The sequence below is a fragment of the Euphorbia lathyris genome, chromosome 6 (assembly GCF_963576675.1).
Source record: "Euphorbia lathyris chromosome 6, ddEupLath1.1, whole genome shotgun sequence".
NCBI lineage: Eukaryota > Viridiplantae > Streptophyta > Magnoliopsida > Malpighiales > Euphorbiaceae > Euphorbia > Euphorbia lathyris.
This window is the reverse complement of record NC_088915.1, coordinates 25,331,336-25,348,974: the sequence shown is the minus strand read 5'-3', so window position 1 is coordinate 25,348,974 and position 17,639 is coordinate 25,331,336. Positions and strand designations below refer to the sequence as shown.

The 17,639-nt window shown below is 34.9% G+C and overlaps 1 protein-coding gene across 1 annotated transcript in view; it reads left to right on the top strand.

Moving 5' to 3' along the window:
* The window catches only part of LOC136233426 (uncharacterized), a 62,845-nt gene that overhangs the window by 44,208 nt on the left and 998 nt on the right, over positions 1-17,639 (top strand). The window contains exons 43-62 of the mRNA XM_066023081.1: positions 1,144-1,338; positions 2,427-2,469; positions 3,883-4,007; positions 4,135-4,608; positions 5,305-6,075; positions 6,208-6,281; positions 6,389-6,740; positions 6,836-6,934; positions 7,008-7,163; positions 8,410-8,591; positions 8,671-9,186; positions 10,592-10,769; positions 10,848-10,984; positions 12,299-12,425; positions 15,093-15,314; positions 15,438-15,797; positions 16,120-16,278; positions 16,399-16,683; positions 16,812-17,027; positions 17,163-17,215. Of these exons, the coding sequence (XP_065879153.1) occupies positions 1,144-1,338; positions 2,427-2,469; positions 3,883-4,007; positions 4,135-4,608; positions 5,305-6,075; positions 6,208-6,281; positions 6,389-6,740; positions 6,836-6,934; positions 7,008-7,163; positions 8,410-8,591; positions 8,671-9,186; positions 10,592-10,769; positions 10,848-10,984; positions 12,299-12,425; positions 15,093-15,314; positions 15,438-15,797; positions 16,120-16,278; positions 16,399-16,683; positions 16,812-17,027; positions 17,163-17,215 (4,724 nt within the window). The remainder of the gene's footprint in view (positions 1-1,143; positions 1,339-2,426; positions 2,470-3,882; positions 4,008-4,134; positions 4,609-5,304; positions 6,076-6,207; positions 6,282-6,388; positions 6,741-6,835; positions 6,935-7,007; positions 7,164-8,409; positions 8,592-8,670; positions 9,187-10,591; positions 10,770-10,847; positions 10,985-12,298; positions 12,426-15,092; positions 15,315-15,437; positions 15,798-16,119; positions 16,279-16,398; positions 16,684-16,811; positions 17,028-17,162; positions 17,216-17,639) is intronic.

Below are 17,639 nucleotides of genomic sequence, written 5' to 3'. Positions count from 1 at the left end.
TAGCCAATTATTACTTACAATTCGTAGGCAATTAATGATGTATATATTCTGAATAAATCTGACTTTTTCTTTGTTCGCATAATAAAATAATTCAAGTTTTGCTGGTTAGTTAATACGTTTCTCATTAGTGTAATTGTATTGATGGGTTTGTGCGAGAGTTTGGAGCTTTCAGAAATTCTGATATATTTGTATAACATGTTTGGTGGATAAAGATGTCATGCATTGTGGTAGTCATATTTAGGGATTTAAGTTTAACCATGTAACTTTTATGTTGTTGGATCACATTGCTTTTTATTGTTTCTAATGCTCCCATGACTTGAAAGAACGGGGTGGTTTGGCCATGTAAGACGAAGAGCGCTTGATGCGCCGGTTAGGAGGACTGAAGAGTGGCAAAGGGATGTAGTGGTGAGGGGTAGGGGAAGACCTAAGCAAACTTGGAGGAGGGTGATCGAGAGTGATATGAGTGTATTGGGGATTGAGGAAAATATGGTAGTGGATAGGAAAGAGTGGAGGGAGAGAATTTGTGTCGCTGACACGACTTGATTTCACGGTTTTATATGATGGTTCATGTTAGCCGACCCCGAATCATTTCGGGACTAAGACTTTGTTGTTGTTGTTGTTGTTAATTGAAATGCTCTAAATTAATTTAGAAAATGGTGAATTGCTTTTTTCGCGGAGGGCTAAGTTTTATTTTTAAGAAACTTTTTGGTGTCTCAAGACAACCATCTTATTCTTTTGGTTAACAGTAAAAAGAGTAACCAATTCCAAAATTACAAAGCATCTCTACAATGAGAAAAACTGTAGGAATATTTGATTCCCTCTTTGTCAGAGATAATAAATAGTTATATACTATTCTTGGGCCTTACCTATTGGCTTAAGCTTTTGGTTGTATGGTTCTGTTACACTGCTCATGCCGGGGTTCAAATGTTGCTAGCCCCAGCTGTATACGACTAGTCATTCATCTAACAATAACTTTGATTGTCATAAACATTTATCTTGGCAATACAAATATTTCAATGCCTGTGATGTCATCTTTTGGATTCATTCTTGTATAGATGATGATGTAGCTCCTTGCTCTCATATTCCTTCTGTTTCAAGAATGGGTTTGCTTATTGCAGTCATCTGCTTATGTTCATGATGTAGTTACCAAGGGTAGAGGGGTTAACTTCTAACATCTACACAGTAGCACTCCGTCTTACTCCGCACCAAGGTCTGAGTGGTGATTCTCCATTTCATCAACAAAGTGCACGTACAAGTGGAAGCATCTCAAACTCAACTTCTTCTGAGCTTGAATTGGTCAACTGGAATGAAATATTTTTCTTCAAAGTTGATTTCCAGGTGAGAAATAAGATTTTGATCTATCAAATGCTAGTGTGTTAAATACCTCTCTATCTACTGTTGAAATCTGATGTGCTGCTTGAAGGACTTGTACCATACCTCTGTATTTTACCATCCACAAGTTTGATAGAGAGTATCCTCTTCGTGTTATTACCTTTTATGCCCGCTATGTTATTGTATGCATTTGGAGGAAATTTTAAACATATTGCAATGAAGGTCATTAACATCTGGAAGCATTGATGCAAAATAATTGGATGTATGTCCACATTATCACTTTTGGCAACAGAACTACAGAGAGCTATATGTGTTATCAATCCTCGGTGATCTTGTTTCACTTTTATCTCTATTAATTTTGCTCATGTACTAAGTATACATTGATGAATAGGTTCTTGCTTTGTATTGTGTTTCATGCTCATGTCTGGACTACTCTAATGTACAGCTGACTTGACATGTATATCAGTTGTTTTTGCTTTCATAACATCCTTTGTCAACGATCAATGGTAAGACAGAATGAACCATTTTCATTACATTTGTCTTTTATTGTTAGTCTTCAAATTAACTTCAAAGATTCATACTTCTAATTCTAATTTGTATTACCTTAGTAAATATATCTATTTATATTCAATTCTTATTTGTATTTTTGAGATGATCAATGAAAAAGTATGTTTGCATGTTTTTTTTTCGTTCGGGCCGGGGGGGGGGGGGGGGGGGGGGGTGGGGTGGGGTGGGGGATTTAAATAAACAAATTTTCTTCTGGTGTTCTAGATTTATATCTGCATTTCAGGAAAGATTGTGCAAGAGCATTGATTTCATGTCTTGGTTAAATAAACAAAATCTCTTATGGTGTTCTAGATTTATATCTGCATTGCACAAAAGATTATGCAAGTGCATTGATTTCGTGTCTTGAAAGTTCATCAATATTAACATCTATATATTTATTTACTTATTATTTTCATCTTTTTCTTTGTTGTAGATGAGCATCCTTATTCTTATTCTAAAGTTTGAACTAGCATACCTTGCCGTGTAAATGGTAGCTGGTTACTTCTGATTTATATTTAATTTGTGCATCATGCTTCAATTTGTTGCAGGAAAATTACCTCTTTGAACTTATTGTGAGTGACATGGGAAAAGGTATGTTTTTAGATTTTTGTCTTTATATATATTTTTTTAATTGAAATCTTGGTGTGTGGGAAAAGAGTTAGACAGACATCCCAGCTAGGCTTGCACCCTCGCCTGGAACCCGAAACCCAGAACCATTATTATAAAAGGGAAAGAATAAAAAATAGTTACAAGATAATGTAAAAGAATGAGAAGAAAGCTATGTGAAACGGTAAACAGGCCGTCCGCTTAAATTACAGAAATAATCTGAAACACAAAAAACAGGGATACTATCCCACCAAACCGAATCAGGAGCCGTGCGACCAAAGTCTTTATATATTAATATATTCTCATTAAGTCCGCTTGAGGGAACTGAGGTCTTGAGTTTTAGAGCAACTAATTCATGCAAAAACAGTGAACCTTGGTATGATTTATTGGCACTACATGTGGATGGATAATGTCCTTGATACTGCCACTGATATATTTTATTGGGGCATTGCTTTGTGCAATGGCTAAAGTCTGAGATTGTAACCATGGGTTCAAGATCCAACTTTAACACTTCTAGTACAAGCATGGATATTTGCAAATTCTCCTGTCTTGGGCACAAAGATGGCTGTATTAGGGTTAGCTAGTGATGTTGATAACCTAGCTCTTTGTGAAAAAAGTAGGAAATATTTTTGAAGCAAAAGTTAGTGAGCGTTTGGTTTAGCTATCCATATAGCTGATAGTTGTTTCAACTCCCAATAGCTTGAAATTGGATGTAAGTTGGAAAATCAGCAACCCATGGTTATTAGGCTATCTCATAGCTGTTAATTCGAAAAGCTTCATATTGGAATTTTTTTCCTCATTACATGGTAAATGGTTCCATTTAATTGTCTTATTTTTTTATCATAGTACTCTATTGAAACTTATTGTTTAGATAATACCATCTTTTAGATAAATTAATTTTTATGTATTATAACTATAAAAAGTAACAAGAGGGTGGTGAGCCTTGGCGCAACGGTAAATGGCCGCCCTTTCTTTTATAACTATAAAAAGTAACATATAATTAACAAGATATTTAAAAATAGTAAACTAGCTACTACATATTTTTATATAGAAAATAAAAATAAATATATGCAGCATGGTAATCATATTCTCAAAGACTTTTAATATTTTTATGTTATTCAACATTTTAAGCAAAAACCATAACCTATACGAACATATGTTTAAAAATAAGTTTTACCTTGTAATGGTCACTAAACACATAAAGAACAGTTTCTCTTTTTTTTTTTTTCTTTTTCTTTCAAGCACGTTATATTTTCAACTACTCACCAATCACCATCAACTATGGATGTTCTAAGTGTCAACTATATTAACCTGTTAAACTAAACAAGCCCCAAAGATATTTTGTGATCTAAGATACAGTAGTCTTCTGATTATTAACATAATGTTTTGGTTCTACAGGAGATGCTATTGGGTTTTTCTCAGCTTCTTTGAACCAGATTGCCATAAAAATGAAAGAAAGTTGTAATCAATCTGATTATCTGCATTACTCGACCTGGATAGATTTATCTCCTGCAATGCATACGGTGATTTATTTTATGAATCAGTCTAATGGTGTTAGATGCACTTGTCTTAGTTATCTTCTTTTTCTTGTGAATACTTGTTGTAGTGTCATCAACCAATAGTAACTTATTATTAGTTATCTTCATACAGACTGTGGCTCAAGGAGATAAAGGTAGCAAGTCATCTGGGAGAATAAGATGTGCTTTACTGTTGTCGCCTGGGTCTGAGGCTGAGGAGAAAGATGATATTCTTGTCAGTAGCAGAAAATCTGGAGTTATTCAGATCAGTCCTGGTGTGGAAGGGCCTTGGACTACTGTGAGACTGAACTATGCTGCACCAGCGGCTTGTTGGAGACTGGGCAATGAAGCTGTTGCCAGTGAAGTAAGCGTGAAGGATGGCAGTAGACTTGTGACCATAAGGTCTCTGGTCTCAGTACGTAATACTACAGATTTTGTACTTGATATGCACCTTGTATCCAAAGCTTCCGTTAATTCAAATGAACCTGAAGATCCACAAAGTCACGGTGAAGCTCAGACAGATGAGTTCTTTGAAATTGAAGTCTTTAAGCCAACTGATGGTTGGGTTGGTTGTTCAAATCTCTCAGAAAATGCAGGTTTCCTTGAGGTAAATGATCAATAAAAGCTATTTTTTTATGTCCCCTATAATTTGATAAGCTTGCACAAGCAGTTGGCAAGAACATCCCACCTCCCCCCCCCCCCCCCCCCCCCCCCCCCCCCACACACACACACACACACACACACAGGCATGTGGATGAATAGTCTTTCTGAACATAATGAAGCCTACAAAAAGAAAAGGTCATGGATATGACTTTCTGTTTAGTAAACTCATTAGGTTTAGTGGATAGACACTTGAGGTATACTTATATGTCTGTGTATGTATGCCCATTCTAATATAAGAGATTTTAGTTCAAACTTGTATTTCGTTGTTGCTGGATGCCTTTATAATGGCGTCCTATACAAATAAATTATGATCATACCATTCTAGAAGCTGCTAAGGTGAAGCATGCATAACACCAAGAAGAAGAGCACCTTAATGCACAAGATTGGAAGACAAGTCCTAAGTTTTTGATATATTTGCATCTTCACCATCCATGTATAATACAGCCAAACTACAGGAAGTCCAAAGTACTTCAACATTTTATTAGACTACCAACTACTCAACAGTTTGATACTTGTAGCATAATTTCTTGTAAATGCTTTTAGATTTTTGGACCTTTAAATTTTGCGTCTATATGTTTCTGGCAACTGCTATTGTTGAAGCAGCTTTCTTATTTACTTTTTGTCATTTATTCAATTTCAGGGTAGTTTCAAAGTTGAGTTGCCTTCAGCTTGGGAATGGATTGATGATTGGCACCTGGATACTTCATCAATCGATAATTCTGAAGGTTGGGTTTATTCTCCAGATGTTGAAAGCCTAAAGTGGCCTGAGTCATATGATTCTCTGAAGTTTGTCAACCATGCAAGGCAAAGGAGATGGGTAAGGAACAGGAGGAAAGTTTCAAGGAAAGTAAAGCAGGAGATACATGTCGGATTATTGAAACCTGGAGACACTGTACCTCTTCCTTTATCAGGCTTGACTCAATTCGGGTTATATGTCTTGCAATTGAGACCTTTGAGTCATATTTCTTCCACTGAATACTCCTGGAGCTCTGTGGTAGATAGATCTGTTCGAACTGCACAAAATGACCAGATGAAAGATCCTGAAATATGTGTATCAACTCTCGAAGAGTCTGAAGAACTTCTGTACTGCACCGAGATTAGCAACACCTCTTCAAATGGTTCTCACAAATTGTGGTTTTGTGTGAGCATACAGGCTACACAGATTGCAAAAGATATTCATTCTGATCCCATTCATGATTGGAGTCTTGTGGTCAAATCCCCATTATCCATCACCAATTTTCTTCCACTTGTAGCTGAATACTCTGTTCTTGAAATGCAAACTAGTGGCCATTTTGTTGCATGTCAAAGGGGAATATTACCTCCAGGAAAAGCAGTGAAGATCCATACTGCTGAGATAGGAAAGCCTTTGTACTTTTCACTGCTTCCACAGAGAGGTTGGCTGCCAATACAGGTGAGATTTCAAATCTAAAAATGTTTATCATTCATGGATATAATATTACATGTTTGAATCAAATGATATACCTTCTCATACTTTTCTAAATTCTGTGTCTTTTTTTTTTTTTTCTTAAATTTCTAAATGCAGGAAGCTGTTCTCATATCTCACCCTAATGAACTTCCATCTAAAACAATGAATTTAAGAAGTTCAATTTCTGGAAGGTTCAGACACATGCCACTTTCAGTTACTATTTTCAATGTTTTTGCCTATAGATTGAAGCATATATTTTTGTTAGTCTAAAGTTCATTTGATTTATTAAAATGTGCAGGATTGTTCAACTTATTCTTGAGCAAAATTATGAAAAGGAGCAGCTTCTGCTAGCAAAGACAATTAGAGTCTATGCGCCTTACTGGTTTTCAATTGCCAGATGCCCTCCTCTTATATATAGGCTTGTGGATCTGACAGGTAGAAAACATGTCCGAAAGATAGCTCTGCCATTTGAATCCAGAAGGAGCAGCGAAGTCATCCTTGGGGAGATAACTGAAGAGGAAATATATGAAGGCTATACAATTGCTTCAGCCTTGAACTTCAATATTTTGGGCCTTTCTGTATCAATTGCTCAAACTTGCCAAGACCAGCATTTTGAGCCCGTTAGCGATCTTTCCTCCCTTGGTGACATGGTACACATCAAAAAGATTTATTTTTTTATTCAATTTATATTGAGCCGTCATTTCTACTCAAAGAGAACATCCTTAAACTCCGTTTTTATTATCAGGATGGATCCCTAGATCTTTATGCTTATGATGCTGATGGTAATTGCATGAGGCTATTTATTTCTTCAAAACCATGTCCCCACCAATCTGTCCCTACAAAGGTAGTGATTGAATCAATACAATTTTAGAAATATTCCAAGGGCTGAAGTATTTAATTTGTTATTCTTTTTTTAGGTAATTTCAATACGTCCTTTCATGACCTTCACAAACAGACTTGGTCAAGATATATATATCAAGTTAAGCAGTGATGATGAACCAAAGAAACTGCATGCATTTGATTCAAGAGTCTCTTTTGTATATCGGAAAACTGGTGGAACTGATAAACTTCAGGTTAGCGAACTGAATAAATCTGCATTACTGCCCATGTTTGTTTTGTCACTCTTTACTGGTATTATCAGCAGTTCAGTGCTGAATGAGACAAATAAAATTTTATGTTTTTCTACTTTTTTCTTTTTTGGATCTGCATCAGTATTGCAGGTTGATTCTGGAACTCAATAACCGTTAGTTTGCATTTCTTAAATCATACTTGGCTTCTAGATTTGCACCTTGATCCAATTGTTTAACCCCAAACTAGGTGTCTAAGATACTGCATACAACTGTCTTGTCTTCGTTCATGAAATCTTAACCTATAGCATTTGAATTTTTTGTTGAGGGAAGTTATTTTTCTTAGATCTTGTTGTAGCTTGATATATATCTATGAGCTTTTTATTGCATTACTTAACTTAGAATGCTTAGCATTTACTTGAGGGAATTCAGAATGTTCAAACTTCTTATCAAATGTTATGTGTGTGCGTAACTTAGAATTATTCAAAGAGAACATACTTTGACCACTAGAATTAAAGATGTTCAGATTTTTCTTCGACAGTTTGTCCCCAATTAATTTTCTATTTAGACTTGATTGAAAGGATTGGAATTAAGTTCTGGTTTGGGATCAAGGCTTAGTTGAGCTGAAATGAATTAATTGATCACTGCTTGCGGTTCTTTTCCATTTATTTCCTCCATCTGGTGCCTGGTTGGCCAACTACTCCAAAAACAGGTCATGGGTTTTTATTTTAATTGTAAATCACAAAAGTGACCTGCAATAAATGTGTTCTTGGAAAGGAATATATTAATGGTGATAAAAGATAGCACAATTATGCAGAAGTAAAAGAAACATAAGGTAAGCCCCCCAATAAAGAAGGGAAGTTAAACCTGGTTTTCTCTAGTATCCATTAAAATAGTACATTCTGTCAGTAGTACCAGGTTAATGCTTGTTTTGTTTTTGTAATTCTTGTGCTTTGTACCAACAACAAACAACTAGATCAGGTCAAATAAAATGAGGCAACTTTAAAGTTGCTTATATCATCTGCTAGGGAAGCGTTTCACATGATTTCATTCATAAAAATAATTTGATATGCTAATATGGTTTGTGCCGAGAAATGAAAGGAAACTCATAGATAATGGGGGACTTAGAATTCCTCCCAAGCAGAAATGCCATGCAATTTAATATTAAATTAACTATGACTAGTACTGATGTGCACTTTGCTATCATTCTTTTTTCTCAAGTTACAATATTTTCCACATTCTAATCTTTTAGGTTCGGTTAGAAGATTCAGGATGGTCATTCCCTGTCCAAATTACTAAAGAGGATACCATTTTCCTAGTTTTAAGGAGAACAAATGGTACTCGACAAATGCTGAGGACAGAAATACGGGGCTTTGAAGAAGGGTCACGTTTTATAGTTATATTCCGTCCCGGGTCAACTGATGGTCCAATCAGGTACTCATCTTGCATATCTACAAACACCATTTCTCACCTTATATTGGACAGTGATTATCCTGTCATCCTTTTATAACAGGATCGAGAACAGAGCAATAAGTAAGACAATAAGCATTCGCCAGTCTGGATTTGGTGATGGTGAATGGATTAGGTTGAAGCCCCTGTCGACAACAAACTTCTCTTGGGAAGATCCATATGGACAAAAAATCATTGACACCAAGATTGATTGTGATGGTAGAACTAGTATTCATAAATTTGATTTGGAAAGTACTGGGATGTCAACTGGGGAGTCTGCTGAAATAGGGTTGCAGTTCCATGTCATAGATTTAGGAGATGTTAAGATATGTAGGTTTACAGATAATATGGCTTTGATATCTCATGGAGAAAGAAATTCTTTGACACATGCTGGTGATTGGGGAAATTTTCACGGGCAGGGGGAGACACAGAATGAGATCACTCCTTTAGAGCTTATTGTTGAGCTAGGAGTGGTTGGGATTTCTGCTGTGGATCATAGACCAAAAGAGCTGGCTTACTTCTACTTGGAGAGGGTTTTGGTATCGTACTCAACTGGCTATGATGGTGGGACAACAAGCAGGTATTTCTCTTTCAGATGAACTAATTTATGTGTCAGTTCTGCTTAGTGCTCTAGATTTTCGATGTGGCAGGTTTCTGATTAGTGTCCTATATAACACTGAAAAAGAAAATGTACAACACCTTCTTCAACAGACACTGGATATCCATATTATATTGTGTACAACACTAAAATAAGTGAAGGTCTGTAAAAAATATATATATAAAGTAAAACAGCTTGAATAAAGAGTAGTTTAAATCCTTGAAAAAGCTAACGCAAACTTCCCAGGTCTCCAAGTTATCTAGTAATTTCTTTTATGATTATTTAGAAACCTAGCTAATAATAGTTGTATAGGCATTTCCCCCGTATAAAGTTATATAATGGGTAGAAACAAAATAGAGTTCTTATAAGCATTTCTATAATAACAATTTGTAATTAAAAATAATAAGTCTTGATGAATTAATATATGTAATTTAACAATCAGTCAAGGTATATTGTATATTAGGTTAGTTAAGTACGGGTTATATTTATTTTTATTATCGTTTCCAAAATAATTTTTTCCCACATCCTTTTATTGCGCTTTTTATGCTTCAAATCCTAATGCTTGATTGATTTCATTTAATTTTTTTCTTATTTATTTATTTTTTAAGAAAGGAAGTATGGAGAAGAACAATGATATAAGGTGGTTTGGTTGGGGATCTTTACATCTATCATCTACAAAACCTGAAGTGTTGCATTTTTCCATTAACTATGATATTAAATGAGCACAAACAAATTAATATTCTTATTACGATGGATGAGAAGGGTAAATGAATTCAAAGGAATCAATCCATTGATTTGCTTTTGATTGATTGCCTAAGTAGGTACATTTAACTATATTTTCTGGAAAATATATATGCTTATGAACAGTAGTCATTTTTACCTTATTTCTATACAAAGTATTTATAATAATTAACATGTGAACTTTTTACTGGCTTATATTTCTGTTTATTTTTTATACATCTACCTTTATGTGCTATATTGCTATCAATTTTTTTTGGCTCATTTTGTAGGTTTAATAATGGATTTTTTTTTTTTTGTCTAGTAATTATTTTGTCAGTTATGGGTAGAAAGTTATTTGTTTTGTCACTATGAACTGTAGACTATGAATTATTAGTGTATTGTGTGTTGAATTACGAACTTGTCAACTTTTTCTTTGATCATTTTTGGCTATAATCCCATGTAGTGTCACAGTGATTGCAATTTTAGACCATGTGTTCAATGCCCTGCAACAATCTGTTATAGCTTCATTGCCATATCAATCTACTAAATAGTATACTTCTTTGATAGGATCATATAAATATGTTCTATCTTTAATGTCATTGAGTATTAATCTAATCTTGCTGAAATTGAGATTTCATGCTAAGGAAGTTTTATTGTGCTGTGACAGGTTCAAGCTGATACTGGGTTATTTGCAGCTTGACAATCAGCTTCCTTTGACTTTAATGCCAGTGCTGTTGGCACCTGACCAGACGAGTGATATTAATAATCCAGTTTTTAAGATGACTATTACACAACGCAATGAGAATATTGATGGCATCCAAGTCTACCCATATGTGTATATCAGGGTAATGCTTATAAGTAAATTTGTGTTTAGAAGAGAACATCAAATCTATGATCTCATGGTAATCTATTATGATATTCAGGTGACTGAAAAGGTTTGGAGGCTTAATATTCATGAACCTATTATCTGGGCATTGATTGATTTCTACAACAGTCTCCAGCTTGATCGTGTCCCACAGAGTTCTAGTGTCACCGTAGTTGATCCAGAGATACATGTAGGGTAAGATTCTCAAACATTCTAAATGATTTGCGATTATACATTGATATTGTACCTGCAATGTAAATTCTAAAGCATAAAAGACTTTGTCAGTGTTACCTGGAGATCTGATTAGGCTTACGGCAAACTTTTTCCTTCCAATCGTCTCGACTCTGTTGATGTTTTGGCCAATTCTCGGCTTTGCATAGATATGTATATGCCATACTTGTGCCCTACATCAGGGTTATGGAATGCTTCTTTTATTGGCAGATTGGCTGGAAAAGGGTGGATAGGGCATGGTGTTCCTTGTACTTGTCTAATTCAGCTACCCTCTTTGTGCTTCTCAAGTTCTCAGGCACACAAGTGATCAAATGTTTAGTTATTCTTAAATTGTTGGTCCCTTGCATTTGTGGTTCTCTATCTATCACATCAATTTGACATTATTGTTTGAAACATTTTGATGATTCTAAATGAGCCTAGTCGCTCAAGAGCGGCTCGGTGGTCGGCTCAGCTCGATTTATAAATGAGCCGTTCATGAACACAATTTAGAGACTCGATTCGTAAACGAGCCGAGCTTGAGCATGACAAAGCTCGGCTCGAAAGCTCACGAGCATGCTCGGTTATAGGCTCGTGAACAAGTTCATGAACAAGCTCGATTATAATGTATACGAACAACCTTGATAGGGGCTCAGAAACAAGCTCGGTAGAAACTCGTCAATAAGCTCATGAATAATATTGAATATTATTTATATTTAATAATTATAATTTGATTTATGGCCAATTTCGAAATTCTTTTATTTGATATTATAGTAAAATATTAATTAGATTAGGAGAATAGGAAAGGGATTTAGGTTTTTTTTTTTTTTTTTTTCTGAATCATCATTAGATCACTTCATATCTTCATCACATTCACTTCTCCTCCTCCCATTCCTCTTTGTTCATGAACATGCTTAACGAACAAAATAAATGAGCAGCTTGTGAACAAACGAACTTCTAAATGAGCCGAGCTCAAACACAAATTTGAGCTCGTAGCTCGGCTCGAGCTTGTTAATATTATAACGAGCCCTCTTTTCTACTTGTTTTATTCACCTTGTTTTCATTGAAGTTGTGCGTGTGCCAAGCTCATAAAGTTTGTATTGGGATGCTTTCTTTATAGTTGATTTTTATCATGAGCAAAAACTCAGGTGGGGTGGTTGGGGTGAGGAGGATTCATTAAACATCCTTGTCCTTCAAGAAGTGAATTTATCCTGCCTATGGAATTTTTATGTCTAAGAGATACAAAGATGGATACTTTTTTCGATTTGAATTTAAAGAAGGCTGTTCTTCTCATCTGTTCAGGCTAATAGATGTTTCAGAAATAAGGCTGAAGGTTTCCCTAGAGACGGCACCAGCACAGAGACCTCATGGTGTTCTAGGTGTTTGGAGTCCCATTTTGTCTGCTGTTGGAAATGCATTCAAAATTCAGGTCAGTTCAGCAACTTACTATTAAAGTAGAGGTAAATTGCCCATGCTGTTCCTAAACTTTGGGTCAAGGTTCACAAAAGCCTTAAAACTTCAATTTATTTTAGAAAAATCATAAAACTTCAATTTCATTGTGTAGAAAATCAAAGTCATTAAAAATTGGTATTTTATTCATGGGATAAGGGACAATTTCCCCCCTAAGGTAATTGGAAAGCTCAATTTTTTCCTCATCCTACAAAACGGCTCAATTTTTCCCTTTCCCAGTATTCCGTCGCTAATTTTCGTACCTATTTACTTACAAAAGGTTAAAGTTGGACTAGGTTATCTATCATGATGGTTAAATTGAGCTTAAGTTTCTACCATGGGAGAAAAATTGAGCTATTTTGTACGGTAAGGGTAAAATTGATCTTTCCCATTAACGTTAGGGAAAATTTGACCATCATCCCTTAATTCATCGTAATGCTTGACATCAATATGACACTTGGGCATGTCACTGAATTCCATGTAAGCATCTAGTAAGAAAATTAAAAATAAAAGATTATCAATGAGAGAAAATTTATCCTCATCAACATCAATGTTTTTTTAATTTTCTTATTTAGTGCTTACGTGAGAGTCAAAGGACGTGACATGAAAGAAATGTGATTTTCCTGTTAGGTTAGAATTTCAGTCAGGTTAATGGTGGATTTTGGTTTTCTATGCAACTAAGTTAATTTGTGATTCTTTTTGCAACAAATTAAAGTTTTGTTGTATTCTGAAACCTGACTCAAAGTTTAGAGATGGTCTATGCAATTTACCCATTAAAGTAATGGAAAAAGTTATTCAGTTCAGTTACTTCAATAAGACCCAATTTGTTCTCTTGAAATTCTAGACATGTAAATGTATGAGTTACCTTTTAAGTGTGTTTGTTTTTCTGTCCTAAACACTTGCACTATGGCATAGATTCCTTGTGAACTAAATTGGATTATACAAAAAAGTTGATCATTGCAAAGTCCTTATAATTTACTCCTTCCTTTCTTTTTTTGTATGTCGTTTTAAGGTTTTTCACTACGACTAATGAAGTATTAATTACAATATTAAAAATGACTAATTTACCCTTGATAGTTTTCTCTTAAAACTCTACTTTTTATATGAAAATTCTTTTTCCTCTTAATTATTATGGCTTAGTTAGAGCATCTCCAAGAGACTTCTTCTTTAGGCTCTTAAGTTATATTTTGTGGCAAAATCCAACTTCAAAAGCCTCTTAGTTCCTCCTCAAATCACTAAGAGGCTTAATTTCCTCTCCATTATTGAGGAGGCTCTCTCCCCTCCTAATCCACTCTTTATTTCACTTTTCATTAATAATTTATTGTTGAGGAGTCTCTTTCCTCACTATTGGTAAATGTAACAATACATAATAATTTTAATGATAAAAATAAATAAATAAGGAGTGAGATGAGGAGTATTGTTGGAGATGGCATGTATTTTAATGAAGAGTCAATTGTTAATATTATTTTTAGAGAGTGAACTAAGAGCCTCTTGGAGATGCTCTTATAGAATTGTGTGCATTGATACTAAACGTTTCTCTTACCATAAATAAAGGAAAATTTGTCAAAAGTGTATTGGTAGTACAAAACTTGATATAAAAGTGAACAAATTGATAATCAAACTAGCAGAATAATGATTGCTGTTGACTGATCAATGATGACTGATACAAAATAACTAGCTATAGAAGTAGCATGTTGTAACAGTCCTGTCTGCCATTATTTTGGGCAAATAACATTAGAAATCCTTATGTTTCCGTATATTTTCAGTTTCATTAATGTATTTTAGATTTATCATTCGTGTTGGTAAGTCAACATTGGTAAGACTGGCAGTTTGCTTGTTTTGACTCTGCTGATCACCCTAAAATTGCAAATTGTTTCTCAGCTACCCTAAAATCATAATGTTTTTTGCATATTACCATAAACTGGTCATTAATGCTAATAATAGCTACGTTTGATTCCATTATCCTGCCTTCTCTATGTGGTTGTGCCATAAGGGGTGAGCTTCCAAAGGAGAAGTTTGGAGAATTATTGTGCAGTAATTTAGTTTTATTACAAAATAATTAGTCTATTAGATGATGGTAGTAGAAGACAAGTAAATTGTGATTTTTGAGAAAACATTAGAAATAGATCTACATTCCAACTGTTTGACAAAATAAGTTTAATAAGAATACAATATTGATGAAGAAAATCAACAGACAACTTTGAACAATCTATGAACTTGCAGAGCATAGTTTCATCTTAGATCTGAGAGAGAGAGGGAGTTCTAACTGTTGCATAGATTGTTTCAAGCTTGCTTCTGTAGCTTCTGCTTTGATTACAGTATATATTTGGAGGCCTGCAAGTGCTTGTTCTTTTCTTTTTTTTTTCCTGACTGATGCTTGTTCTCTATTGTTAGTACTAGTGAATGCATAATTCATGGCCTAATACAATGATCCGCCTTAAATGTAAAAACTGGTGCATTATACATTGTGAAGTGTGCAATGATTCTAGAGTGCCTTTTTTTTTATCCAATCAGTGAATGGATGTTGCATTTTGATGCTTTATTTTATTTTCTTGATGCTTTTAACAACTATCCATCTAAAAACTAAAATGATGTCAAGACTCGAGTTTTCAGAGAAGAGATGTAACATTATTGTCTCTCTATTTAGGTCCATTTGAGGAGGGTTATGCATAAAGACAGATTTATGCGAAAGAGTTCCATTGTTCCTGCCATTGGAAACCGCATTTGGAGAGACCTGATCCATAATCCTTTGCATCTAATATTTTCTGTAGATGTACTTGGTATGACAAGTTCAACATTGGCTTCTCTAAGTAAAGGATTTGCTGAACTTTCAACTGATGGACAATTTCTGCACTTACGCTCTAAGCAGGTGACTTGGTTAAACTACTATATCCAGTGGTGTTATTTGCTAATCCAAGTCATAAACTATATTAAAACCCAGTGGTGTTATTTGCTAATCCAAGTCATAAACTATATTAAAACATGTGAACAGGTGGGATTAAGGAGAATCACAGGGGTAGGTGATGGAATTGTAAAAGGAACAGAAGCTCTGGCACAAGGTTTTGCCTTTGGGGTATCTGGAGTGCTGACAAAGCCAATGGAGAGTGCCAGGCAAAATGGTCTCTTAGGACTTGCTCATGGACTTGGGCGTGCATTTTTGGGATTTATTGTGCAACCAGTTAGTGGTGCATTTGATTTTTTCTCGCTTACTGTTGATGGAATCGGTGCAAGTTGTTCCAACTGCTTAGAGGGTTTGAGTAATAAGACCACCTTCCAGAGAGTTAGAAACCCCCGGGCAATTCATGCTGATTGTATACTTAGAGATTATTCTGAGAAAGAAGCTATGGGGCAGGTACAGTTGCTATTTCTTATGTATAAGTTTAATTTAGGGAGTTCCTAGCGTTTCGGCTTGAATGACTTTTTGGTATATGACAACTGAATAGGCAAATTTTTTTTTTTTTTCATTCAAAAAATGTGAATCTCTCTTATATAGATCCCTCAAAAAGGAGGGATAAAAAAAGTGACATGACAATGACCAAAATGCAGCTTATTAAAGATATTTAGGACTTGAAATTGTATTTTACCGCCAAGATCAGTAATAATCTAAGTTTCTCTGAAAATACTGATACAATTCTTAGTATATAGGCTTTTAACTTTCTCCTATTGGTGTCCAGATGATACTTTACCTTGCGGAGGCAAGTCGACGTTTTGGCTGTACTGAAATATTTAAGGAGCCGTCAAAATTTGCTTGGTCTGATTATTTTGAAGAACTATTTTTCGTACCTTATCAAAGGATTGTGTTAGTGAGCAACAAAAGGGCCATGCTGCTGCAGGTTAGTAAAAGAGGATAATCCCTACATATTCACAAACAGTTTTCTAATTTAATATATTTTCTGTTTTCTTTCTAGATAGGGTTTCATGACAAACATTCTTTCTGTTCTACTTGTATCTAGTGCTCATCTCTAGACAAGATGGACAAGAAACCTTCCAAGATCATGTGGGATGTGCCATGGGAGGACCTTATGGCTTTGGAGCTGGCAAAAGCAGGTCATCGTCAAGCTTCTCACTTACTCCTCCATCTCAAGCACTTTAAAAGATCAGAAAATTTTGTTCGAGTCATAAAATGTAATGTTGAAGATGAGTCTGATGAGAATGAACCTCAAGCTGTTAGAATATGTTCTGCAATCCGTAGGGTGTGGAAAATGTACCAGTCTGATACAAAAAGATCAACTTTAAAGGTTGTTGCATAGATAAAAATTTGTAATTATATTAGACAGCATACATGTGATTTGGATTGCATTGATTCTGAGATGAGTGATTTTATTATGTGATTCTAATAGGTTTTTCTCCGTGGTGTTTTGTTTAGGTTCCTTCAAGTCAGAGGCATGTCTACTTTTCTCCGGGTGAAGCCAATGGAGGAGAACAACATATCCCGAGTAAAACAATTTTCAAGTTAAGGGAGACATCTTCATCCACTACTGCATCTGATGAAGGGAAGTTCATCAGACATAGTATCAACTTTTCAAAGATTTGGAGCAGCGAGCGAGAACCTAAAGGCCGATACAAATTATGCAGGAAACAGGTGCTTTTCCACATAACGATCGCTCAATTTTGGTCTAATAGATGTTTTGAATTGGGTGGTATACACTGTTGCATGCTAGATTATGTTTCGTTTCATTCCTTGAAATTTAAAATAAAGCATCTACTTGTTTTTCAGGATCTGGAGGATGACAGAATATGTAGCATTTGGAGACCCATTTGTCCCAATGGGTAACTGCTGTTTGTTACTTTTACATTATTACATATTCAAATTCTCTGCTGTAACCTTGTATGATTTGAAGTTTTCGTCTTTCTTGGATATGTTATGATGTAGGCTGAAAATTTTAATTAGTGCTATTTATGTTTTGAAGATGGGTTAATGGAATTTTTACTTCTTTTAGTCTCTTTTTCTCTTAGATTTAAGTAGGGTTCTATCATAGTGCTATTTATGTTTTGAAGATGGGTTAATGGAATTTTTACTTCTTTTAGTCTTTTTTTCTCTCTTTTAGATTTAGGTAAGGGTTCTATCATCAATCAGGTAAACCAGAAGAAACATGAACTGACACCATCTTGTTTTGTAATTACTTCAACCATGTCTTTGGAATTTTGAAGTAACAAAGAGTTGGTATGTATAGCAAATAGTGAAGTTGTAAGA